Source organism: Anopheles ziemanni, chromosome 3 (genome assembly GCF_943734765.1).
Source record: "Anopheles ziemanni chromosome 3, idAnoZiCoDA_A2_x.2, whole genome shotgun sequence".
Taxonomy (NCBI): domain Eukaryota; kingdom Metazoa; phylum Arthropoda; class Insecta; order Diptera; family Culicidae; genus Anopheles; species Anopheles ziemanni.
In genome coordinates this window covers 26,369,817-26,394,449 of record NC_080706.1, presented here as the reverse complement: position 1 = coordinate 26,394,449, position 24,633 = coordinate 26,369,817, and the positions used below count along the sequence as shown (strand labels likewise).

Here is a 24,633-nt window from a genome sequence, read left to right as displayed (position 1 = left end):
TCAACAATCGTATCGACGAACCCTAAGCATGGTGGCAGTTTCATACCTCCATGAAAAGCGACGTCGAGCAACAAGTGGTACGAAACCGTCCTGTCGCAGGCCACATCTCGGTCAACACCGGCCCGCATCCAGGCGCTGGCAAAGCGTATTTGTTTTTCGCTGCCCCGGGGAGAAATTTGTTCAAATAGAACGGAACAGGTCGGATGCAGCCTGAGGACTGGCAATGTGAGACACGTGGATGGGACTCGTTGTAAGAGGCTGAGTTCAAACTGCGTCCGAGGACAAAAAAAAGCCGGCCTAGCCATTCCCACCGAATTCGCCAGAGAGGACTCTCACCACGCACGTACGCCACCGGCGACCATAGGAAAATATCAATATCCGGCCGGCGGGGAATGCCAGGAAATTCCAGTTCCAATCTTGCACACCTTGTACAATCGTCGACGGCATCTTGGATCCCCGACTCCTTGGGAGCTGTTTATACAACCACCTTCACGGAAATTGATTGTGGATCACAGCAGTAAAAGGTTGAAAAAGAGGTCTGTGTTTGGGGCTCGATTGGAAAGATTGCATGTTGAACCTCGTTTTTATAGCTTGACCGAAAGAAGCCCCGTTTTTGCGTCTGGCTTCATCGCAACTCATCGTCGACGTCAGCTTCTCCAAGCGCTCTCCATAGACCAACGCAACCCATGGCAGATCAAGGTCGAACTGTGGAGCTTTGCGTATCTTCCTCGGTTGGTATTCCTGGACGGGTATTTCCAGAGGAGTTTTGAAGAATAAACAGTACAAAAATTGCTACGTGCCAACGTGCTACTGCGTCAGACCAGAATCAGGTCAGACAATCTACAGCGACTCCGTGCGCTGACACACTTCCACAGGAAGCTTCCATTATTTGCCGTTTATAAACCCACCGCCCACCGGTTAGCGGACTCCTGTACATGTTGCTCCATTCCTCTGTAGCGTCCCCACGAATGGCCTACAAGGTCTTCCGGCACAGCGCCTTTGAGTCCGTGATTCCCGCTTGCAGATAAGCAGAATGGATGTTGTTGTTTATTCTTCTCCTCAGGGTCACACGGTCCGGCGAAGGCAACCCGGGTCCCCGGGACATCTTGGGCCGAACGAAAGATCACCCTACCCCTTCTACTCACCTCACTTGAAGCGGTTGCAGCGTGCTTTGCTTTCGCAACGGTTCGTCTGCAAATCAACCAGGCAGCGGCAACATTACGCGGCACCAGCTATAGCTAGAGGCTTTCTTTTTCCGCTGCGAGGTAGTGCTAGAGTAAAAACGAAAAGTAAAAGAACGATTGCACTGCTTCGTTAAACAAGAACTTACGGGCGAGAGCTGGCCACTAATGGTGGACGGGAACGGTTCCTTCGGGACTGTACCGTAAAGGCTTGCATGTCGTTCGCTTAGCCTTTTCCGCGAACTGACAACGGAACGACCCCTCGAGGTACCAACAGCGGGTAAAACAATGAACTGCAACAACTAACACAAAGCTCGTCCCATTGGGTATCTCCGGTGATGACTGTTGGTTGCTTGCTTTTCACCGGCAACAATCCAAACGTTCCTACCATTCCTAACAAGAGCGGCGAAAAGTGGCGGCTATCAATTCGGTGACTTTTTTTGAGACGCTCCTAAATGGTGGCCCGGTAAGCAGTAAGACCGGTGCTTCAGGTCGACGCTTTGTACACCGGAAGATGAAACGGGCTTTTGTTGTTTCTCGGTCAGTATTTTCCGTCACCCGAAGCTGGACACGGAATCGTGGAAGACCATTCCAACAGTATTTTTCTGCATTTTCCTGTCACCGACGTAACCAGTGGTAACCATTCGGCTACTTGGCGCTTTTTTAATAAGAACTTCTCCACAGCAATTACGAAAAAAAACAAGAGTTTTAAATAAATTTATCATGAGTTTTTTTGTGAATTTGTTTGGGTAAAATCGGCGAATATCAGCTATTCTGAAATACATTAACATCAAAATAAAAAAAATACATTTACCGTAAAAATGTGTACAAAAACGATGGAGTTCATACGGAAAAAATACAATTGGCAAAAAGAACGAGAAATTTTTGTTTTGAATTTTATAAAAAAAAAAAAGTTTGCAGCAGACTCAACACCAGCATGGGAAATTTCTTAATAATCTTTCAGGAAATTGGGATTTACGACCAAGTCACTATAGAGCCGTAGCAAACGTCCCATTAAATGGTGTAAAAAAATGCCAGCCTCCCACGTGCTGCATTGAAACTTTTCATTCCCCAGCATCCACAAATACAGGGCACTGCCTTTGAGCAACATTCAGCGTCAACCGTCTACTTGAAGGGTAAAACAACTGCCTCATTAGCACACTAGTAAACCTTTTTTACCGTCGCAACTTATCTACGACGGGAAATGTGCAGTTCTATCTGCAGTAATCGGATTATGGCTCCGCTCCTTTTATTTTAATTTATTTATAACCAGCGTGTCGATAGGATGAAGCATATTTTTCATCCATTTTACAACTAGTACTTTTAAACAAATTTCAAACCATCATCCGTTCAACAGTGTGCAGCACCTAATTTCAATCTATAACCCGTTTTTCCGTTAATCTTTTGATCCTATTACGAACTTGCGCCTCCGTCAGCCACCTATTGAATCTCCGGCACCAAGAAATATTGCGTCCGTTACATTAGAGCCGGATCCGGAACGCCAGGATTGACGATTTATGGCGCTCGAGTTTTACGGTGTGTTTTTGTATGTTGGAGCTGGAAAACAAGAAATAACTGCTGGAATACCGGTAGCAAACGATGACCTTAACAAACTTAAGGAAATGTGAAAAATTAGGAAAATACAAACATATTAAAAACATTTTGCTTTAGTTTCTTTCGAAGAATATTTCTCATGCCATGCATTGCCTATTCTATAGAAACTCTAAACAATTGATTAAACCAGATGTAATTTATTGGGCCAACATTATCAATCTTCCTCGCGTTTAGAAATTTACTTGCGGACGATAGTGATGCTGCAGTTTGTTTGCCTTTACCCCAACCTTTTGCATCAGTTTCGCCTGCTGCCGTTTCATGACGTGCATATCGCGAGCATTTCGTGCCGCTGCTTCCTGCTGGGTAGACGTCCACCCGAGCGACCGATACTGAGCTAGCACCTTGTGCAGCTTCTGGGTCGATTTCTTTACCACGACTGCCCGATTCGGATTGATGCGTTGCTTGTAGTATCGCAGAAGGGAACGGTGGCCTATCACGTTACCGGAGGGAAGCACAAGCTGATACTCGTCGCCGTCGAGCGAGGTCGGTGTTTCCAGTTCCGCGTCCACATCCATGCCATCCTCGTGATCCGGGTAGCTACTACTGTAGTCGAAGAAGTCAACATATTCTGCTAGCGCAGCTCCCTCGTGCAGCATCTTGCAATGCCCTTTCTCAGTCATATGCTTGCGAACTGCATCAATCGAGTAGAACGTTCGTCCGCGCTCGTTACACCACAGACAGATGTAATCCCGGCAAACTTTTTCCGCCAGATAGTTAAGCAATCCTTCTACGTCGACGCAGAACTCGGCGTCCGGAATGAAAAAGGAATGAGCCAACGACATGTGCTTGATGTTTCCAATTAAATCCTCGCTGTGCTGCGGACAGAAGATACAGTCGTTGTTCTCGATCGGATTGTCAAACTCCACGTCTTCCCACTCGTCGGAGTCTCCTTCCATTTCGGCATCGCCTGCTGCTTCGGCCTCAGCGGCGGCAGCGGCTGCTCGGGAGGCTGCCCGCGTCGATTTCACGGTAACTTCCACCTCAGTTTCCATCGCATCTTTTGACGATGCGGCCAGACTGCTGGCACTCTGTTCGATGAACCGCTTCAAGTTCTCCTGATGCTTTTTGCTGTCCAAATGGTTGTCGTGGGCATTCTTTGACTTGAACACCTTCCGGCACGCTTTGCAGTAGACGGACTGATCCTCTTGGGCTGCCGCGTCGTCTGATTTTTGCTGATTCACCCGCTTTTCGAACTCCTCTATCGTTACAGGCGGCAGCTCGGCAAGTTTGCGCTTCAGATTGTACCGGTGCCAGTGAGTTTTGTAGTGCTCCCGCTGCATCTCGGCAGTGGCAAATCGAACGCCACAATTTAAACAAGTGAAACTAGACATTTTCGATAGTTTGCTAAAGCTTATGTTTCAAAATGAGTAAGTGTTTATCTGAACTGAAAAGAAACGTGCACCACGCTAAGTTGTGAAATGTTTTCGCTCGAGTTTGACAGTTCTCGTCGTTTGTCGATTATTTTCACATACATACGCCCGATGAAAATACTATGAGCGTCGCAATATGTTAGGAAAAATTCAAAATAAAGTATCAAAGAAACTATTAATTTTATTAAATCCCCTGTGCATATACATTAATATCTTTCTGTACACTTATATACGTCTTCTATATTCAATACACAAAAATATAAACAAACGTGACATTTTATTAAACTTTTTGGGTGGTACAAGATGACTGTGTGTCTCGTATTTTAGACAACGTGTTTTGACCGTTGAAAAGTGAGTTGTAGAAAACACGGTCAAATATCTAAAATATCATCCAACCATTGTTGAATATCCTCTTTTGTTTCTTTACCCGTCGGTGGTGCTGTGTGTATCGGTTTTCTAGGTACACTTGAGCTTGATGGGGAAGCTGGCATCGTTTTAACGATAGGAGAAGCATCAATTGTAAGATCAGCGATTCTAGCTTCTACTCCAACCGTTGGCGCTCCCTCGGGCCGTTGGGAAGGATTCACAATTGGACGGTCGATTGATTTTGGTTGCTCGGAGCCAGCCTTTGGAAGGGCATTTTTCCCAACTAAGCATGGCACTGGCTTGGATGGTTTCACGACGTCCATCTCGGAATGGGTATCCTGCCTTTTAGTCAGCGTGTTATAAGTGGATGTTTGAATTTCGGCTTTTTGTCGCATTAAATTTAACTCATCAGCGTTGAAAAGGCCTTGGTCGTAGCCATGCCGTTCGTAGAATGGTATGCACTTCAGACTGGCGTTCAATAGCTTCGTATCAATGCGAAAGTATTCACTGAAGCGATTTTTATGATCATCTCCAATCAGACCTGTTTCCGGTGCGAGCCAATGTTTCTCGGAGCTCAGCAAAAAATGCCCACTTGTTGAAGGAGGAACCGAGAGCAACGTTTCAAAGTCCGCCGCATTCAGTTGTTCGTCCTCCGACTCACTATCGTCACACGGTCGATCGCGATCTTCAGTCCAGTTCTGTTGGAGTTGTCGTTTACCATAACGTTGATCACAGACGATAAGTGGAGCTGTATGCTGTACTTCACTCGTTTTAGGTGGACCTGCTGGTTGCTTGTTCGGCTTTTGCGGGGGAGCTTTTTTGTGAAACTTATCTTGCTGGCGTTTTTTCTAGATAGGATAGATCGTTGTGGATTTGTCAGCGCTCTGCATACAAAAACTCGCGTGTTTGTTTTAATACTCACCCGAAAGTCTGTTTTATCCATTATGTGAAGGAAATGGTTTTGCTGCGCAGTAAGAACAATGAAATGGATTGAACTACAAAGTGGAATATAAAAACACAGAAGCAACACCAGATAGAATCAATTGGCAACAAGCTTTGTTTTTCTTCGATTTGCGATGAAACGTTGAAGAACAGGAAACGTATGACATCTGTTGTGGGGAACTGTCAAAACTGCCATAATTTTCAAATGTGTAGCATATGTACATTGAAATAGACCGTAACGGGATTATAGGACGTACATTGGATATAATTTATGTTACCCAATATTACACGCCTCCAAGCATACATCTTTGATGAAAAATAATTCTACTGATTTCGTACCCCTTTACAAAGAAACTACAACAATGAAAAAGAATTAGTGTCAATATACAGTCTGTTCTCGAGTTACGCGGATTCGGAGATACGCGGTTTTCAAAATTTGACAGTAGATTGGGTTTATTACATCGATTTAAATTCCTGAGATGTACAACCACACGAATAAATATGTAAATTACAAATTTGCATAACTTACGCTTTTTATTTCGTTTGTTGTAATTTATGTTGTTTGAATACGCTTGCATTGCATTCATATTAATGAACAAAGAAAAATTTTGAATATTCTATGATACATGTACACAAGAGCTCGATCTCTTAACTCCTAGTATAAACTATGTGTCAAGCAATATTCGAGATACGCGGAAATTCGAGAAACGCGGATTTCCCTGGTCCCCATTATCCGCGTAACTCGGGAACAGACTGTAAGCAATTTTATTGTTTCTTCCGCTTTCATCTCACCAGACACTCGCCGTATGAACAAAGTACAATTTCTGATACTGGTTAACGATACAATTCTCCATTCTTCTTCAACCGTTCTTCGAAATCACGGAGTTCTTTCAACGTACTTCCATCAATCTTAGCATTTTCTAAATCGTGTTGGACAAATCGCAGCCCCTCAGGCACGCACCTGAGCAGTTGATATTGTGGAGCGATATATTTGGAAGATCGCTGCCGGCAAAGTTCATTCCTTCAAAAGCTACTGCCACTCAGGGAAAGCATAATGCGGCAGAAATCGTTTCAGGCGTGCGATTTCCTTCCGCTTCTCCTCTTCGATGAGCCCCATTATGCCATGAAAGCCATAAAACTTAGCCTCCATGGATAAACCGGCAAGACTAATGTGCTTGTCGTAAACAAGGAATCCGTGATTACGATCTATGAGGTATGCTCCCTGCGCATCGCGATCCGATTTGATAGGCTGATTGGTATTAAACATCCTGGCCAGCATGCTATTCGGTTCACGGGAAGTCAGCGTAGAGCGGGTGGTCGTGAAAATCACGCCTCCAACGTTGAGGGTAACCCACTTCGAGTCTTCCATCGTCGAGTTGCACACGTCTATACAACTGATGATCCACCAATACGGTTACACTGTAGGCATAACCCCAAAAACTGCGGTTAAAAATCACTTACAAGAAGGTTAGCAAGCTAAGCAGCGGGAAGAGGTGTGAATTCACGAACTGTCCGTAGGAAAAGAGGACTAATTCGGAGTGAAACCGAGTTTATAAAGGATCGGTCGTACAACTGACAGTGAGCCTCACGCCATGCGTTTGCGCTTTTCCCCTTGGGAGAGATAGGAGCTGTCACCGATGACAGCATCCCTTGCGTTTTCTGTACTAAAAATCAAACGATTTTGACTCTTGCCGCAGAGTCTTGTGTTTTTATATGGCAATAGTAAATATTGTTCCTAGTAGATTTAATGAGATTGTATACTCAGATAAGTCGTATATTCAAGACTTAAAGTTTTTTTGGGGCAAAAAACTGTGCTCGTTTGACAGTTCAAACACGCAAACGCAAGACCTTGCGTAAAGCTGTGACCAGGGGTTGAGCCTCATGCATGCGTTTGCGTTTTTTCCAAAGACAATTAACAGACAGGTCGCAGCATACCATGTAACGAGCCGAAAACCGTGGGAAAATTTTTGACAGTTGGTTGAAATTTTGTTTACTTATCACGAACAGCGAAGAAAGTGGGGTAAAACTGCAAATTTGGTATGTTTGATCAAAAGAAAAAATAGTTGAGGCGTTCGAAATATGTTCTGGAGGAAGACTGGGTATAAGGCAGACCAACACACTTATTTTCGGCAATCACAGCGGGCAAAAGGATCTGTATCACATGATTTCACACAGAAGAGCAGTTTCTATTCGCAAGACCATCGATACTGTGATCCCGAATTACCAACTACCAATTTCGCGAAGATTTTGACGGAGATCTCCCACAAGTATGCAGGAATGTTTTGAAAACACTTTTTTAACCAACTGTCACAACAATGGCGGAGCAAAAAACAGCTTTGACCCGACCTGTCTGTTAATTGTCTTTGGTTTTTTCCCATGGGATTGATAGGGGCTGTCACCGATGACAGCATACCTTGCGTTTTCTGTACTAAAAATCAAACGATTTTGATTCTTGCCGCAGAGTCTTGCGTTTTTATATGGCAATATTGTTTCAAGTAGATTTTGACGACATGGTATGCTCATGTAATGGGGATTATTAAAAGTTAAAGTATTATTTGTTGCACAAAACTGTGTTAGTTTGATAGATGAAAAACGCAAACGCATGCGTATGCGTAAAGCTGTGACCAGGGACTTACTCGAAACATGCGGTTTTTTTCACTTGATATGTATGAAAATTGAGCGCCCAATTCGAAAGAAGTCCGTGCTACTGCTGAGAGTGTTCGTTTACAAAAATCAAATAAAAAATTGCTTCCAAAACTTGAAAATCCTACGCTCTACATGGCTAGAAATTTTTAAACGCCGAAAATAAGAATATTATATATATATATTGTCAGGAGTTCACTGACAATAAAGTAAGATGGCTGCAGGGGCTAAAAGATTCGAACAACAGACAACCATATGCATAAGTTTTATAAACTTAGACTAGAAGAGGATATTTTAGAAGTACAGAAAATGTAAAATAAAACTACAGTTCCATAGAAGAAACGCGCTGCAACAGGTGTATTGGCTAAGTTGCTAAATGTTATCATCATGTTCATATAAAAAAGCCAGTGAAAACGAAATCGATGTATTTTTCAAAATTTCATTACCATTTTCATGTCTTGTTCATTATCATTCATCACGCCTCGTTCATTTCATCCTCAATTGCCCTTTTTTCGTATTGTGTTCTTCCGTGTTATCTGTTACTGGGTGTTTAATTTTTTTGTTTCTCACTTTCATGTGTTTCTGATTTATTTTTTTTAGCAAACATTTCACAATCCACGCTTCCCACGTGGTTCTCGATTACGTAGGATTGTTTGTATTTCTGTGTTCGCGTACAATCTGTATTGATTCGGTAGCTTTTGCCTCTTTTGCCGTTTAGTTGTCCATTATTTCCAATTCGCTGCCTATCCATACGGTGCCATATTTTTCCTCGTCCGGTTTATTTCCCCAAATGTTCCGGTCGAGCCGATATTTTTTAAATTTAAACTCTCTTTAAAACGCGATGTTTTATGCTTCGGAGTTAAGTTAGTTTTCATTCTTCTTTTCTTTAATTAATAATAATTCATTCGTTCCCATATCTTCTCTTTGTCTTGCTTTTCTCCTGTTTCGTTTGCGAATTCACTTTCTTGCTAAACGTCTCTATTTGTTTTGTCTACTTTATTGCTACACTTCGCTTATGCAATACTTTTCACTGTTTTAAGCTTTTCCACCCTTTATTTACTTCTTTTGTATCGTTCGATTTTCATTTCTTGTTGACTGTTTGGTGCAAAACCAAATTTGATCGTTTGGAAAATAAGGGTAGTCCAAGTTTATGCTCCAATTTGTTTTCGTTTCAGAGTATAAGACAAAATCCTAGAACACCATTTCACCTCCCATTTGTACCTACTAGTATTCAGTTTTGTTTCTTTTGTCCTTGCCGCTCCCGATTTGGTACCGCTTGAGGATTTTCTTATTCATGTCTTACCTTCAGTTCAAGCTCCTTCAATCATTTGTTTCCTTTTTTCATCGCCCATAACCGTTTTCAACGAGACTTTTACCTATTCGAGATGAGTGTGAGTAGAGTATATAAATATATCAATGTACGTTCTTATTGCAACGTACCCTGCGCCACGCTGCCGTCCTCTAAGTGATTAGTGATCTTCTATGCTGAGTTGGGTGATTTTTTTGTGTTTGTTTTTGGTTTGTTCATTTCGTTTATGCAATACTCTACGACAGAAGCAACATGTTTCATGTTGCGTCCGAGTTTTCGTACGTCTTTCTTCTCTCGCGATCGGCAGTTATCATTTTCGTCTGGTTTATTTTTTGCATGTTTTCTTTTATGCTAAATGTCTTCTTACGTTTAAACAGTCGTCCATCAGCAGTGTGGTAGTAATGATACATATCAATGACTCTGCTCAGCCCTTCTGCTAAACCTTACGCACGTGTGTTAAATAAAAAGTTGTCCCTTTCAATCGGTACCGTGCAGACTTTATCAAACATTTGCCAGCCTTCTGCGCATATAGAGGTGTATGGTTGCCGAGTTATGTTCCCTTTAGATCTTTTACTTACTCTTGTTTAACAATTTTGGCCGACTTTTTCGATATCGTTTTACTCAACTGTATTCGTTTTTAATTCCACACTAGATGCATAGCATTTGAAAGAATGGTTCACTGTTTTCAATTTCATTCAGATTTAAAAGATAAGATTCATTTCCTATCGATGCAAACGGAACAGAAAATGTTGCGATGGTTTGTACCCCCTAGGCCTAAAGTATCAAACAAGCTGATGAACGCATTATTCTGTCTTTCTTTCGATTTTCTGCATTTTTTGTGGTGAGAAAATAATCCCACCCCGAAATACCTAAAACAATACTTCCAAGTAGCAATGTGAATGTGAAATTATTCATAAGCGAAAAAAGCAACATCTCGAACTCAAATACAACAACAAAAATATAAAAAAAGAGAATAGAGGTTCGGGACCGTCAGCACGAGGGTCGAAGACATTTCACTTGTAAAACATACTCCAGCAAACAACAAGAAAATTATACAGGCGTGGTCCATTTCGGCAATACATCCAGCATCTAATTGCTAAAACATTTCAAAGCAGGAATTATATAAATGATGTTACACAACCAAAAAAGAAATCATCACCGGGTAAGACGATTAAAACCAAAATCGAAAAGAAAAACATCAACGAATCCCATAACGAAAAGATGCACGAAATCGAAATACCTAAAAAGTTTCACGACTAGACGTTAGAAAATGTGACGCTATTTTTCGACTAACAAAATTATTCGGATTGTTTGGCGGCAACTAGCAAATTCCTTTCGACATATCCGTGTTTGTTTTTTTACTCTTATTTTCATTTCGTTCCGGGTAGCTTTCTTCATTGAAGAACAATGATCCAAAAAGTTCGTGTTCTTTACTTTTTCTATATTGTAGAGCGTGGTATGTTGCTTTCTTTACACAGTACAGAGTAAAGCACTCTAATTACTATACCTTACAATGGTGCACCACTGCACGGTCGAATGCAAACACTTATCGGTAAGCGTCAACTCTTGTCGTACAATTGCGATTTTCCACTATCGTTTCTCACCAACCGCGTACCGGGTGTGTGGCTGCGAGCGCGGTATTTTTTATACTTTCTTCGTCCTATTTTCATGCGTCTACTATTCTTCGCGCCACGCGCAGATTTCCTCGCAGATTCTCAACCATTCGCTATATATCATGTGTTGTTCTACACAGTGTAGTTTTCCCTTCTTCTAGTCATTTTATTTTACCTGTCCTTAAACATACCGATGGTTGTATGTTTGCACCTCTCTTCTCCTATCGAACCGCATAGTGTGAGTTTTCACGACATCCGTTTTAATCCTTCCGTCAGATTGTTTATTTTGTTTTACTAGCTTACAATTCTCCCGTTCCAACCGTTGTCTTTCCTTCTAATTTACTTATGCAATTGTTTTTTTTTGTTTACAATTTTTACTTTTGTTTTAGTATTATTAATTTAATTAATTTATCCTTCTTTAGGTTATTGATCTATTACTTTCACTTACTGTGGTATTTATCGTTTTTTTTTTGTAAATTTTCAGCTTTTTCTTACTTAAACGTACTTAGGGGTTGTGTATATGCGTGAGTTTGTGGTTTTCCGCCCACCCATTTAGCTCCCCCCGCTGACATTCTACAGCCCGTTGTTGCAGCTGCTACAATCGAACGGGTCACACCACTTGACTTACGATATTTACCATTACTCGTGTTGTTAATGATAATATTATTTTAATTATTGATATTATTAGTATCATATAATAATCATATAATTAATATTATTATTATTAGTCCTAATCAGTTATTATGTACATTCATATCTTAATCGCACACGCACACACTTCCATTCACTCATTGCTTTGCGAACACGTATCATGCAGACAACACTCTGGTACTCGAGAAAAGTTTATTTTTCCGGTCTTCATCACTCACACATACTCACACACATACGCACACATACCTGTCACACATTAACTTTTCATACGGTCCCGCTTTGAAAAACATGCGTACACTCACACACTTATAAGTGCGTACGCACATATCCAGTTTTCTAGCGCGTAAACACATTTTCCGTACCCCCCATTTTCTAATCTTTTTGTTTTTCCTAAACCCACCCACTTATACTAGCCCTTTTTCCCAGCCAATCAAAGACCCGCAATGCACGGCAAACGCAAGGGATAAGTAGTGTGTATCGTTGCTTCCCGTGTTTTCTTGCGGGGCGTGAAAAGCGCAAACCCCCAGGGGGGGATTGTACTTCTCTCGATTCGGTACAGCAGCATTTCATCCCATGGGATCGTGTATCCCGTTGGGCCCAAAGCAATGCGGGAGCGTCGGGAAAATCATAACTTAGATAAGAGCTTTTCACAATTTATTGGTCTTAAACAGATGCACACAGGTTGCTTCTACCATCTCTTCTCTTTTTACTCATTTTCCCTATTTCTTGCTTTCTTTTCCTTTCTCTTTCTGTGTTGCATTTCGTAGGCGTGAATGCGAAAGTTTATGCCAATCAATCACTCATTTAACGATCATCCTCCAATCCGTCGGCGCAATCCTCGACCCGCCAGCCGCAGCACTGAACAATTCCATTAAGCTTCTTTTTAAATATTAATAATTATTTCTTGTTTTCGTTTGCTTTTTGCTGAATTTCCTATTGACCCTCCCTTTTCCGATCCTCGATGCTCGTGAGTACAAACTCGCTTCCGCGTGCTAGGCGTAACTCTGGATAAGGAAGAAAATCATCTTTGCATCTTAGTGCCTTTCGAAAACTACACATTGTGGGCAGATCACGCATTTCTATTGATATCCTTTGGCCATCTTAAACGTCCAATCAACTTTCGCTTAACGCTAGCTGTCGAATGTCTCCAAGGCTTGAAACAGAGCTCTGGCAAACTCAAATTGCTATGGCAACGGGAAATGTATTTCACTTCCATGGCATTTGAGTTTACGCGTGCTAGTTTAAGGGTAATTGGACGATTCGTAGATAGCGTCAAGCTAAAATTATTATCGTTTCTCTCGACTTCACCGAAGGCCGATTGTACCTATGAACCATCGAGTGCAATCGAAAGTAATGTAGAGGGATAATAACTGGTAGTGGTTGTATAAATTATTTATACAATACCGACGAAAGAATGGGACAACATTTTCCACACAAAGAAAACCTTAGACCCAGGTTTTGTTCGAAGACGGGATGAAATGTTAAAATATTGGCTGAAACTCATCAACTCAACCGTACATCAACCCCACCGTACCTGATCTGCGTTCATTCCTCCAGAGAATCACAAACATAAACCATAATTAAAACTTCCCATGGTACAAACAGCGAAGTACACACGATCGAAGGGTCGGAAGAGCAACCAAACTAAGTCTTCGAAATGTGTATAAACGCTAGGAACCGCATACGGTGGCGGTGTACGATAAAAGTTTTCGCTCAGTACTTGCACTAAACGTAGTGGACCTACACAAACCCACCTTTCTTCCCCTACTAGAGAACACAGACATTGGTAGTAATAGGAATTCTTGAAATCTCTCTCCGTTTTCATCTCCTCCTCGCTCCTCCCGGCCGGATTCCCGACTAAACTGCGGAAAAATCTTTATGTCAGATTTTTTTTTTATCGTTACAAGCGCTTGTTAAAAAACTTCCACGGCTAATATTTCTGTTCTACAAGATGTACACATTGTCGCTAGTTGCTCTAAACCGATTGTTGTCTTGGCAGTACCATTAGCAAAACGTTTACTTACGTCCTCTGTTCCGCCGGGAGATGGCAAGGAAAAAATAAACAAATTGTCTTCCTCTTTCTTTTCCTACTCTTTTCCCCGCAGTATGCACAAATCGTACGTTTGGATGCAGGTGGCAGCACAAAGTTTACCGCAGTCCCTTTTTCTTGTGACCGAAAGCTTCCGAACATCGCACAATGGAGATGTCGGTTCCCTTCCTATCTGCTACCAGGTGGCTCGTAGGTGATGATGGTACGCGGTTCATTTAAACAAAATTGTACCGGTGTTTAAAAAGCAGTCAGTTTTTAGTGCCGGCTCGTGGGCGCCATCGATTTGACGAAACGAGTCGCTCGGAGTGGTTTGGAAAACGGATTTCCTTTTGTTTGTTTTTTTTTTTTCTTTGTAACATAGTATTCTTTGTAACTTTTTTATTATTCTCTTCCTGCTTTACTACATGTTCTTCGTTCTCGGAGACGCGTCTGAGGCGATCGACCTGATCTTATGCGAATGATACAAACTAATCGAACCGGGAGTAATGAAAGCGAGCAATGAGGACTTTGAGGATCAACAATCGAGGTTTGATTGATGGATTGAATGATTGATCGATTAGCTATCGCTACGAATGAAAACGAATATTAGCCCCCTAACCAGTTTTTGGCTTCTATCCTAGAGACGATAGGCGAGCAGCCCCCCTTTTTCTACCTATTCTCTCTCCTTCTTCGTGTTGCTTACGTGTGTGCATGCCTGTGTGAATATGCGTGGGTGTGTGTATGTGTGTGTGTGAGTGTTCCTCTAACCGCGTCAGTGAATGATGACTGGACTTGGCTGAACGCAAACCCCGACCATCGGCGACGATTCGTCACGATCGTTCGTCGTTGTTCCGGGAGGCCCTCGACCGTGTCCCTTCGAGCTGCTACTGCTGCTGCTGCTACTGTTGGTACTGCTAACACCGCCGCCAGTCCCACTGCCAACACCACCCGACAAGCTACTGACCCCAACACCAACACCGACCAGGCCGCCCGCTCCTCCTCCTCCTCCTCCGCCGTTGGTGCTACTACTACTGCTGCTGCTGTTGCTAATGCTGCCTCCGCCGGTTCCACCGATCAGCTGATGTCCGCCGCTAGCCGCAGCCGCCACTGCAGCGGCCGCTGCCGTCGCTGCTACCACCGCCGCCGTAGCTCCCGTCGAGGAGCTGACGGAAAATGACGCCGGACCAACGCCACCAGTACCTGGCATCGTGCTTCCAGAACCGCCCAACACCGGGCCACCGATGACACCGAGACTGTTGCCACCGCTAGCAACCGACGGACCCATTCCGGCCCCAGCAGCCGCCATAAACATGGCATCGTTCATCGAGAACGGTGCGTATCCTACCACACCGGTCACTCCCAAGGGCAGGTTGTGGGGCAGAAAGCTACCGGACATTGTCGAAAAAGCACCGCCATGCTGATCCGGTATGACCAGACCACCGAGCGAGGATGCCATATGGCTTCCGAGGTCCAGTGGTAATGAGGCAGGAGCGTAGCTTTTGTGACTACCTCCAACAAGTGCGCCGGACGTGGCAGATAGCAGATGCGATGATGGTCCATGCTGTTGCTGCTGCTGCTGCTGCTGTTGATGCTGTTGATGCTGTTGATGCTGCTGATGTTGCTGATGGGTTAAGTAACGATTCCGATGGTAGTGCGAGGATGCGGCGGGCCCGGCTGTGGCCGATGGTGCCACGTACCGTGCGGCAGATGGTGCCGGAAGTGACTGATGTACTGCCGAAGGGTGCGTCAGACTGGAAGCAGCCGGCGGATCACAATCCATGGCCAACGGGTACGACGATGAGCTTACGGCCGTGGAGCTGATGTTGCTATTGCTGAGGCCCCCGGAGAGACCAACGCTGCCGACGCTGCTGCTACTGCTGCCAACGATGGAACCGTTTCCGGCGATGCTACTACTACTGATAGCACCGTTCGCCCCGATCGACGCCGGTGGCGCTAGCAGCACCATGGACTGTTGCTGGGATTTTGGCTGTGTTTGCTGTAGCTGCTGTTGCTGCTGCTGTTGCAGCTGCTGCTGTTGCAGCTGCTGCTGCTGCTGCTGCTGCTGCTGCTGCTGTTGTTGGTTTTGTGACTGTGACGACTGCTGTTGATGTAACGATGCTAGACCTTTAAGAGAAGAGAACAAGCACAAGAAGGGGAGATTGCTTAGCCATGGCATATGTGTTACATTCCCTTGGCGAAGAGGCTTCAAATCAAGCGATTCAAAGAGCATGCAACTAGCAGTCAAAAGGAGAAAAAAGGATAATAACGGGGGAGGGTTTACGAAAATGAGTGTGAAATAAATGCAATATCAAACGGCAATCAAAACGAAAGAAAAAACCGAAAAGTATACTCAATAATGGAAAATGAATGGTTTTACCAACAGTATTTCGAATCATAAGAACTGAGGGCCAAAAAAATACCAAACCAACAAAACAACATTACATGCAAGCAACGCTAGGAGAAATGTTATTATGATGAAAAAGGCGGTTAAAACATTACCTAGTTATTAGCTAGCAGAAATTGCCCTTCACCGACATTTTGCTCACTCTGCCACCGTGTAAAACTTGCTCTATGTTCGCGACCCCTACCTTTCTGTCTCTTTTTCATATGATTTTCCTAACCCCATTCCCGTTGCGCTTTTACTAACCACCATTCAAAGAATTTCCCTAGGTCACTGAGGAGGAACATTCACTATGCCAATGTAATAGAACAATGCTATTGCTTCCTTTTTAGCTTCTTTTGAACTACGTTCAAGTCTGCTTGTTTTACTCCTTTTCTTGATGCCGCAATTTGTTCATTTCTGGGAAAATATGCCTTCCCTCATTTAATGCCCTCCCAAACTGTACCTACTACAATTCTTTTTCCACTTGGCATGGATGAATTCTGATACAGATATTCTGTTTCAAAAAGCACCGAACAGTTTCCTGTAACTCATTCAACATCGATGAAGAGTGCTTTTGAGTATTAAACCATATTGATACGAGTTGCACGGAACGGTTGGCTCTGATGTGCGTGTAAAAGAGAAAATGTGAAAAATGTACCAACGGAATCGGAAAACCTAATTTAAAATTTCGTGTACAAGTCAAAACACATCCTGCAGCAAATGATTGTGGTGAGTTCGTTTTTACTGTTTGGCTTTGGTGAATCGGTATTCATCTTCGGTAAAATATTAAACCCACACCAGAGAATTCCAATCTATGATTTCTTTTGGAATCTATGACCGATTAGAAATCAACGTTGAGCTTTTCAAGTGGTAAGTTTCTGGAGTGATTAGTCAATCAGTCAAAAGCAAAAATGAGCTCGTTCTCTGGCACTCGGACTCAGTTCAAATCATCTATATGGCCATTTCTAGCCACTACTCTATCGTATTCGTTGCTATTTTGTTGCCCGTTTCGCGATTGTTTTGGATATTGAATGTCAATAGAATCTCCAACCTTTGTAACGTGTACCAGTTTTGTTTTGCATTGTTTGTGTCCAGTTATTGGTTATAATTTCCTTTCATGGCTTTCACATCAACATCCGCTCCGTGTCGTAATAACATTCATGCTTTCTTGCTCGTTCATTCAATTTGTTTCCATCGAATTCCTTTCAATGCTTTGTGTACATTTGCTTGCTGGCTTCGCTCTAAATATAGGTTGTTTCTTTGCTTTGTTTCGGGTAAGTTTGTTCCTTTCTATTTGTATTTTACTTCTATTGTGTTTATCTTTACTTGTAGGTATGTACTTTTATACTTTGTATCATTTTTCTGTTCGAGAGAAGGAAAAAAAATCATGTTTTCCATTTGCCACATCCTCCAAAACTCCCTGTTGTTGTCTGAGTGTTTGTATATTATGTTTATGTTATTATTTGTTTTGTTTTGTATGTTTGCGCGTACGGCCACTGCAGACCGCCTTGCTACAAAATGTACACCAGTTTCGTTTGACACCGTCGGTTTCGTCAGGTTCATTTGAATTTGTCTTTGCTTCTGCCATCCACTCCCTCTCTCCTGCCTATACTAGCACATTTTTCCTAGTTTTTATTTCCTTGTTTTTACTATTCCTAATGCTTCTCGCGCCCCGTGCACCCTCAGTCCATCAGTTGAGCAACGCTGCGCGGAGGTTGCTCCAGGTTGAACACAAAATGGAGAAAAATACTGTTCAGTTCGAAGGGTCTCAAAACGCAGAAAAAAAATAGGCGCACATACATCGTATTGAGAGAGAGAAAAACCTAGACCATTTCATAAACAATACACATCTATGGAAGATCGGAATGAACGAATATGAATAGATGTGAAGTGTATAGAGTTAGGTGGTTGATATTGAATGCGGGGAAGTTATGCGTGTTATGCTTATCGTACCAACTACTGAAATCCTTCACGAAATTTGTTTATTGCTCTTCTCAGTTCACCTCCTGTAGCTCCCTTGCCTCAGTCTGCATCCTATGCTATTGCGCACCGCATGCGATTATATGAACCGCACCCGCATTTGCTCCAAAAACATTGGCCTCCGCTTGTTTACTCCGTATTTGATCCTTTTCCTAACCAAACAACCAAAGGAGAGAACAACCTTAACCGCCTAGAGAGATGTGCTGATAACTAGATGATAGTGTTCGTTAGTGTAATGAATGATGTGTGGTTGTAATCAGAGGAAAAAAGAATCGTCCTTATAACCTCTTATAATCGGCCTTTTTTATAACCATTTATAATCGCGGCACCAACTTATAATCGCCTTTTTCCCTCACCTCCTCCCACACTGAATGAATGATGGATGTCCATGCAACTTGCGCGCGTTGGAAAGGGGGTTAAGTTAGTACGTTAAATAGTTAGTTGTAGTAAAGTGTGTGGATTGCAAGAAATGTCGAGCACAGGTTGCGATTTGGTTTTTTTGTTTTTGTTTTATTTATTACTGTTGTTACGGTGCACTTGAGGAGCTGTCGGTTGCGGTAGCGATTGCTGTTGTCGGCCGTTATCCTCGGTTTCGAGTCATCGACGCTCGTCTGCTCGCGATCGTGCAGCCGGACGCGGCCATTTGGGAAGGGAAGGTAGACGGGGGCGGTCGGACGAACGGGCGAGCGTACAAAGTGGATGCATGTTAATTGTTAGAAAGCGGTCGAATGGGTGGTTCAGAAGGTTTCGTAGAATATAAAGAAATAGAAGAGAGAGAGAGAGAAAGAGAAGGAAGAGAACGATAAAAAGAAAGAACAACCATAAGGGGGTGAGGTAAAGACATACGGTTACGTTGGTTCATACACGCTTAAAATTAACCGGCTCGAATTCGACGGGATTGACCACCAAGAATCCAAATAGCTATCACTCTGACTGACATGCTATTTTCCATTTTACTATCTCGAAAATGGCTGAATATTTCTTCGAAAACAAAAGGCTTTTCAGATTTTTCTCTTCGACCAGTTCCGAGAACCAAACTGACCAGGCCCGAATGCTTTTTATCGGTCATTTTGACCGCTCATTTTCAGCGCCATAAAAATGACAGTCAAAAAGGACCACTGAAAAGCATTCGGGCGAGAATCCAAAGCATTATATTCTAGTGTTATACAATGAAGCCGATCACGACTTTTGTTGAGGGAATAGTTGGCGAAAGTTTTAGTTAAAGAGCGGCCACAAAATCTTGAACACCAAAGCCACCACACGCCACGAACCCATCCATCAGCAAACGGTAAGTGTTAGTGTGTGTTATGACACAATACAAAACACGCAACAAAGAGAAACAAGTCAAACACACTATAAAAAAAAATACAGTTCCCAGTCACCTTCACCTGCGGATGATCATCTTCGACTTGTTGCAGCTTTTGAATTGCTTCTTTTACAAAAAACCTTCCTTGTGCAGTGTGTTAGTAGTTAAGGCGGAACGGCGGCTCTTAAACGGACGGGTAATTTGAAATGATTCAGCGATGAACTATTCAATGCAATGGGTTGCTGTACAATCTGTCGGCCAAAAGAACTCGGAATCGCACGGGGCCTACCCCTTACGCCTTCGTTCCTCTACTTGTGCAAGGAAGAAGTGAGGAACGATTTCACACCAGCCGATTGGTGCACGATGTGTATCTTCTTCAAACGATCACCCAGCTCCGGTTGGGTGAGCATATCGTTCTTTGTTGCGTTCCTAGGGGCAATCCTAGAAGCAGCCCCACCAAAATCGTCACCACCAACAACAACAACAACACCACTACCAGCACCAGCACTGCCACCGGTTGTCGACGTGGATGTAGCCGACGCCGTAGCGGATAGCGATGAAGCGGACGATGACGAAGATGACGATGACGAGGTTGAGGTGGATGAAGCGGACAACCGACAACCCTTGCTTGCTGCTGTTGTCGGTGGCAGTGCAATATGGTTCGCGGTGGGAGCCTTCGGTTTCCCTTCCTGACGGGGTAGCGGACGGCGATGACCGGCAAGATGATGATGGGATGGAGCGGGATGGGATTGCTTGGACGCCAGAAAGGCCGATGGATGATAGGAGGACGCGGAGGTGGAAGAAGTGACAGTGCAGGAGGAGGAGGTAGAGGAGGTAGCGGAGAAGACCATCGATGGTGGCGGCGGCGGCGCGTGGTTGCGCTGGCGCTGTTGTGCCCGACCCCGCTGATACTCACCGTGGCTGGGCTGATCTTGCGTGCTGACCGACGGGCTTGTGCTGAGCGAGCTGATCGTGTTGGCCGTGTTCGTGCTCTCGTCCGACGTTCGCTTGAAGAAATTATGTTGCAAGGCATAGTACGGTGTGACCCGCGTCTTCGGGTCGTAGTCCAGCATTCTCAGGATGAGGTCCTTAAATTTAAGATAGTCCGACACGCTGTGCCCGGGATCGCCGTGCCGACGGCCACCCGGTCCGCCCTCCTCCACGCCGAGAATGTCGTGCAGCTTGCGCGAACCGGGCGGCTTATACTTGCGCTGGTTCTGCGTCTTCCGCAGCACGTAGCTACCGTCCGACGGTAGCTTCTCGAAGAACTTGCGAGTTTTGTGCGCCTGATCGAGAATGTGCTTGGGCGGCATGCCGAGCACCTCCACGATCCGGTTGATCTGGTCGGCTTCGTTCGAGCCGGAGAACAGCGGCTCGCCGGTGTGCATCTCGACCAGGATGCATCCGAGCGACCACATGTCTATTGCTAAATCGTACGGTATCCCCAGCAGTACCTCCGGCGATCGGTAGAAACGTGATTGTATGTACTGATATATCTGTGGAGGAAACGTAGAGAAAGTTAAGCTCGTTTAAGTATCTGCTGGTTGAATCGAGAGTACCGCTTCCCAAAACCAAACTTACCCGCTGTCCCAGCTGACAGGAGCTGCCAAAATCCACTATCTTAATTGCTGATCGTTTTGGATTACATAGTAGTATATTTTCAGGTTTCAAATCACAGTGTATGATATTTAATTCTGAAACGAAAAAATGATCATATCGATTAACGTTCGTCTTACACGGAAGCCATATTATTTGTACCCAGGGTTTTTTTCCAAAAAAAGTTTTAGTTTTTAACGCACTTCTTCCTAATAGCCTTCGACTGCAAGCCGAAGCACTTTGTATTTAAACCATGCAGTAAACATCAATAAGACGAAGCAGCTCTCGAAAAGCTCTCTTCGCGAAACCGAATGTATTCAAATGAACAATAATAGCACGAATATTAATAAACACAAATTCTACACACCGTGCCAGCAATCTTCCACCCTACCGGTCAGTAACAAATTCCCGCCGGGGAGGGGAGGGAGGCGTAAACTATTCTCATATGCAGCGCGTTGCAACCCCACTTGTCCTTGCACTACTACCGCGGGCTGGCAAAAATTGTGCCGTGTGTCGAAAGTAAATACGATGCAGTTAACTGTTACTATATCGTCGCGGCGAGAGAAACCGAGAACCGTTTCAACGAGTATGATAATGGGTTGGGCCGGTGTATTTTTATTCCATCCAATATCCCTGGACCCGTTACCCTTCCCTTCCTTTTTCGCTGGTAATAAAATGCAAATTACCGAGCTATTTACATGTTCCGCCTGTTTTCATTTCGATGCTATTTTAGCACAATGTAGTGGCTTTTTCTGGACGCGGTCCACGTGCCCAGCTATCTAGATACCCGCCCCACTCACGGGTTAGCTGTTTCCTATTCCACCTACTTCGCTTCCGTTTACAAGGATCAGTTAACTCACCGTACCGTCGTGTGCCTTCGAGCGTACGGATTGATGTGCTTTTGCCCCGCTTTAAACGATCGCACGACTTTCACTCAATGCTACGTGTGAAATTGCATTTGTAAACCGCGAAATACCATGGCTTGGTGAAATGTTTGATAGTGAAACGTTAATTTCACTGTATTCATTCCATTAAGTCAGATCCATTAAGCAATCCATGTGTTACAATTCGTTTGTAATTCTATTTAAAAGTAATTTTTGTAATTATCCATCTTTTTTTGAACACGTACATTGCCATGGTTATCATTTTTTTTTTTATTTGCCCAACGTATCCAATGACATTAGTTACCATTTGTTTGCAGTTGAATTGATGTGAGTTAATGAAGTTACTGTGGCTTGTCAGTAAGTTAAAATTGGCGTAAAGAAATCAATTTAAAATTACTACACATTTTTTATCTGATCTGATAGGACAAACGATAAAATTAAAAACAAAATCTACTTGTGTTAATCAGCCACGTTGGTACCAATGTCAAACTAGTGGCCATACACGGTATACTTCCAGAGCCAGCCATGCCGGACCGAAAGGGTGCTGCATTTGTTGTAAAAGTAAGTGAAAAACAAATTCTCTACATCGTCGAACTGCACTATTGTCGATTCAGGACATGTAATGTGGCCGTGGATGAAAAAGAGAGAGAAAAAAACAGTTGGCGCAACACGGCGGAAGGAAACTGCACGATGTTGCCGCTGACATACCGTTACATGCAATTACCGATTGCTGGAGCACACCATTAACACCTCATCTGGGCAAAAGAAGTGTTTGTGTTGACAATTACGTGACCCGGGCGAAACCATCCCGTCCCATTTTCCTCTCCAACACCGGTACGGTAATTTCGAGTACGATAATTCCACAGCTGTAATGGGGGGGAGAGATTTGATTCTCACCCTCCACCTCTCCCGGGGCGAAAGTGCCATCGACTTCGCTGCCATGCACCGTCCAAACTTGTGCTCATTATCAATGCTGTCAAGCTCGTCCCGGGTACATGCGGTAGGTCCCCCAACCCTCGCGAGTGAAGAACTGCTGCTTACCTGGTGTACTTAAAAATAATAACGCCGTACACAATTGCTGTGCAAACTTTTTCGTCAGGTTCAGTGATACGCCGCGGAAGTTTGTATTGCGCAGTAGGTCGAATAAATTATAGGATAACAGTTCGAATACTAAACATAAGTGATTCCGCCACATAAAGTGCCGCTTTAGCTTAACTGCAATGAGAGAAGAACAAGAGAACAACACAGCGATATTAGTATGGTTACGCAGGATGACCCCAGCACACCGGGCAACTGCGTGTGTCGTCGGTTTCCGGTCCGCGCTCTGCCTACCGATATAGTACTTATTTTCCGCATCGGCCCGGTTCATCATTTCCAACAGCTTGACTTCGATTTGTGCTTGATTTAGGAAGGGTTTCTTGTTCTTGATGATTTTGATCGCCACCTGACAGTGTTCCTCGTGGTCAAACGCTTTCACCACCTGACCGAAGCTTCCCTTGCCTGTGAAGGAGAGAGTAAAAGACACACACACACACATAAGTGGGGGTTTCCCGCACGCGCGATTGGGTTTTCCGAAACTTACCGATCAGTGAATCGATCTCGTATCGATCGAGAAACTTTTCGCCATTCTTAATGATATAGTCATGATTCTCGTCGTCGTAGCCATCGTTGTACAGCTTCCGTTCCTTTTTGTGGGATGTGTCCTCGCCCTGGGTCTGTTGAGCTCTCCGTTTCTTTTTGGCATAGTAAACCTGGCAGGAAGTGGAAGGAAAAACGACGAAACGAAGGGCCACACAAAGAGGGGCAGGGGAAAAAAGGGAAAAATAATTAAACGTCACATTAGCGCATCGGATTCTAACACGCCTGTTTGCGGCATTCGGCACGGCATTCGAGAGCTTCCCGGTGCATGCCACCGTTAGGGCGGGCGCACGATAACAACAGATGCCCTATTCTTGAGGCCTTTTCTTTTGCATTTTCCCGTTTTCTGCCTTTTTTCTTTCTCCCTTTTCCCCGGGTGCTTTTCTTTCGTTTAATTCTTCCGTTCGCCTTCGAGCAGACATAATGTAGTGCGCTTTTACACTGCATCAGGCTAGAGGGCTTTCTCCCCATTTCCACCATCGACACACCCACTCTCTGCAGGATGTGCGGAACCGCCGACTGCAAGGGAAGGTGGAAGGGGGGAACGGTGGCCACGAATGGTTAGGTTGATTCTTTGGCTGTCACTTGCATTATGCTACGGAGCGAGAACAAAAGAATGTTGACACAGCAGCCAACAGTGCGCGACCGGGAAACGAAAGGGATTCCGTGGTTGCACAGGAAGTGCGGCGGGCGGGCGATCGGGCGGGTGGGCACCAAATCCGAAGAGCAAAAGCCATCATTCCAGACATTCGCAGGATGTGTGTTGTGGTGTGGGCCCCCCTGAGGGCACACAGTGGCCAGAGAAAGGAACAAGTTCGTTCGCCCGAGAACTCGTGAACCCACCAGCCATCCGTTCCGAGCCCGCCGCGTCTTGAGAACCAGGGTATATTTTCTTCCCCGCGAACTTACTTTACAGCTGCCCCCGAGACACACAGCTGCTGTTGTGTGCACGTAAGGGCAGCAAAACTCAATCAGGAGCAGCTTCTGGTGGCCATTATTGTGGCTTTGTGCTGCTTTCGCTTCGAGCGCACAACACAACAACGAAACAGCATCGCCTCCAAAGTAGGAGAGAGGAAAAAAAGAGGTTATGGGACTGCTCAGCAAACAGCAAGCACAGCTGAGCACCGT

General features: G+C 44.2%; 4 protein-coding genes across 4 annotated transcripts in view; all 4 read right to left on the bottom strand.

Annotated features, from left to right (window-relative positions):
• Nucleotides 1-2,939: 2,939 nt before the first annotated feature.
• LOC131286538 (cytoplasmic 60S subunit biogenesis factor ZNF622) lies at nucleotides 2,940-4,204 on the bottom strand. Its single transcript, XM_058315500.1, has one exon. The coding sequence runs from the start codon at nucleotides 4,124-4,126 to the stop codon at nucleotides 2,966-2,968; it is 1,161 nt and encodes a 386-aa protein (XP_058171483.1). The 5' UTR covers nucleotides 4,127-4,204; the 3' UTR covers nucleotides 2,940-2,965.
• A 332-nt stretch (nucleotides 4,205-4,536) lies between these two features.
• Nucleotides 4,537-5,474, bottom strand: LOC131284429 (uncharacterized). The gene is made up of 2 exons (XM_058313287.1): nucleotides 5,454-5,474; nucleotides 4,537-5,379 (listed from the first exon to the last, which is right to left on the bottom strand). The coding sequence occupies exons 1-2, from the start codon at nucleotides 5,472-5,474 to the stop codon at nucleotides 4,537-4,539; spliced, it is 864 nt and encodes a 287-aa protein (XP_058169270.1).
• Nucleotides 5,475-6,503: 1,029 nt separating this feature from the next.
• LOC131284428 (BTB/POZ domain-containing protein KCTD5-like) lies at nucleotides 6,504-6,842 on the bottom strand. The gene has a single exon (XM_058313286.1). The coding sequence runs from the start codon at nucleotides 6,840-6,842 to the stop codon at nucleotides 6,504-6,506; it is 339 nt and encodes a 112-aa protein (XP_058169269.1).
• A 7,611-nt stretch (nucleotides 6,843-14,453) lies between these two features.
• LOC131284427 (serine/threonine-protein kinase minibrain) overlaps nucleotides 14,454-24,633 on the bottom strand; it is a 46,222-nt gene continuing 36,042 nt past the window's right edge. Inside the window, exons 4-10 of the mRNA XM_058313285.1 lie at nucleotides 23,450-23,618; nucleotides 23,200-23,367; nucleotides 22,909-23,082; nucleotides 20,969-21,081; nucleotides 20,304-20,883; nucleotides 15,797-15,842; nucleotides 14,454-15,718 (exon numbers count right to left, since the gene is read on the bottom strand). Coding sequence (XP_058169268.1) covers nucleotides 14,491-15,718; nucleotides 15,797-15,842; nucleotides 20,304-20,883; nucleotides 20,969-21,081; nucleotides 22,909-23,082; nucleotides 23,200-23,367; nucleotides 23,450-23,618 — 2,478 coding nt within the window. The 3' untranslated portion in view covers nucleotides 14,454-14,490. The remainder of the gene's footprint in view (nucleotides 15,719-15,796; nucleotides 15,843-20,303; nucleotides 20,884-20,968; nucleotides 21,082-22,908; nucleotides 23,083-23,199; nucleotides 23,368-23,449; nucleotides 23,619-24,633) is intronic.

What these genes read in the sequence shown, in the direction of transcription:
- LOC131284428 (XM_058313286.1), bottom strand. Translation starts at nt 6,842, where the DNA reads ATGGAAGACTCGAAGTGGGTTACCCTCAACGTTGGAGGCGTGATTTTC.
- LOC131286538 (XM_058315500.1), bottom strand. Translation starts at nt 4,126, where the DNA reads ATGTCTAGTTTCACTTGTTTAAATTGTGGCGTTCGATTTGCCACTGCC.
- LOC131284429 (XM_058313287.1), bottom strand. Translation starts at nt 5,474, where the DNA reads ATGGATAAAACAGACTTTCGG. An exon ending in TGGATAAAACAGACTTTCGG is followed by an intron (nt 5,380 to 5,453) that starts GTGAGTATTAAA and finishes TATCCTATCTAG; the next exon opens with AAAAAACGCCAGCAAGATAA.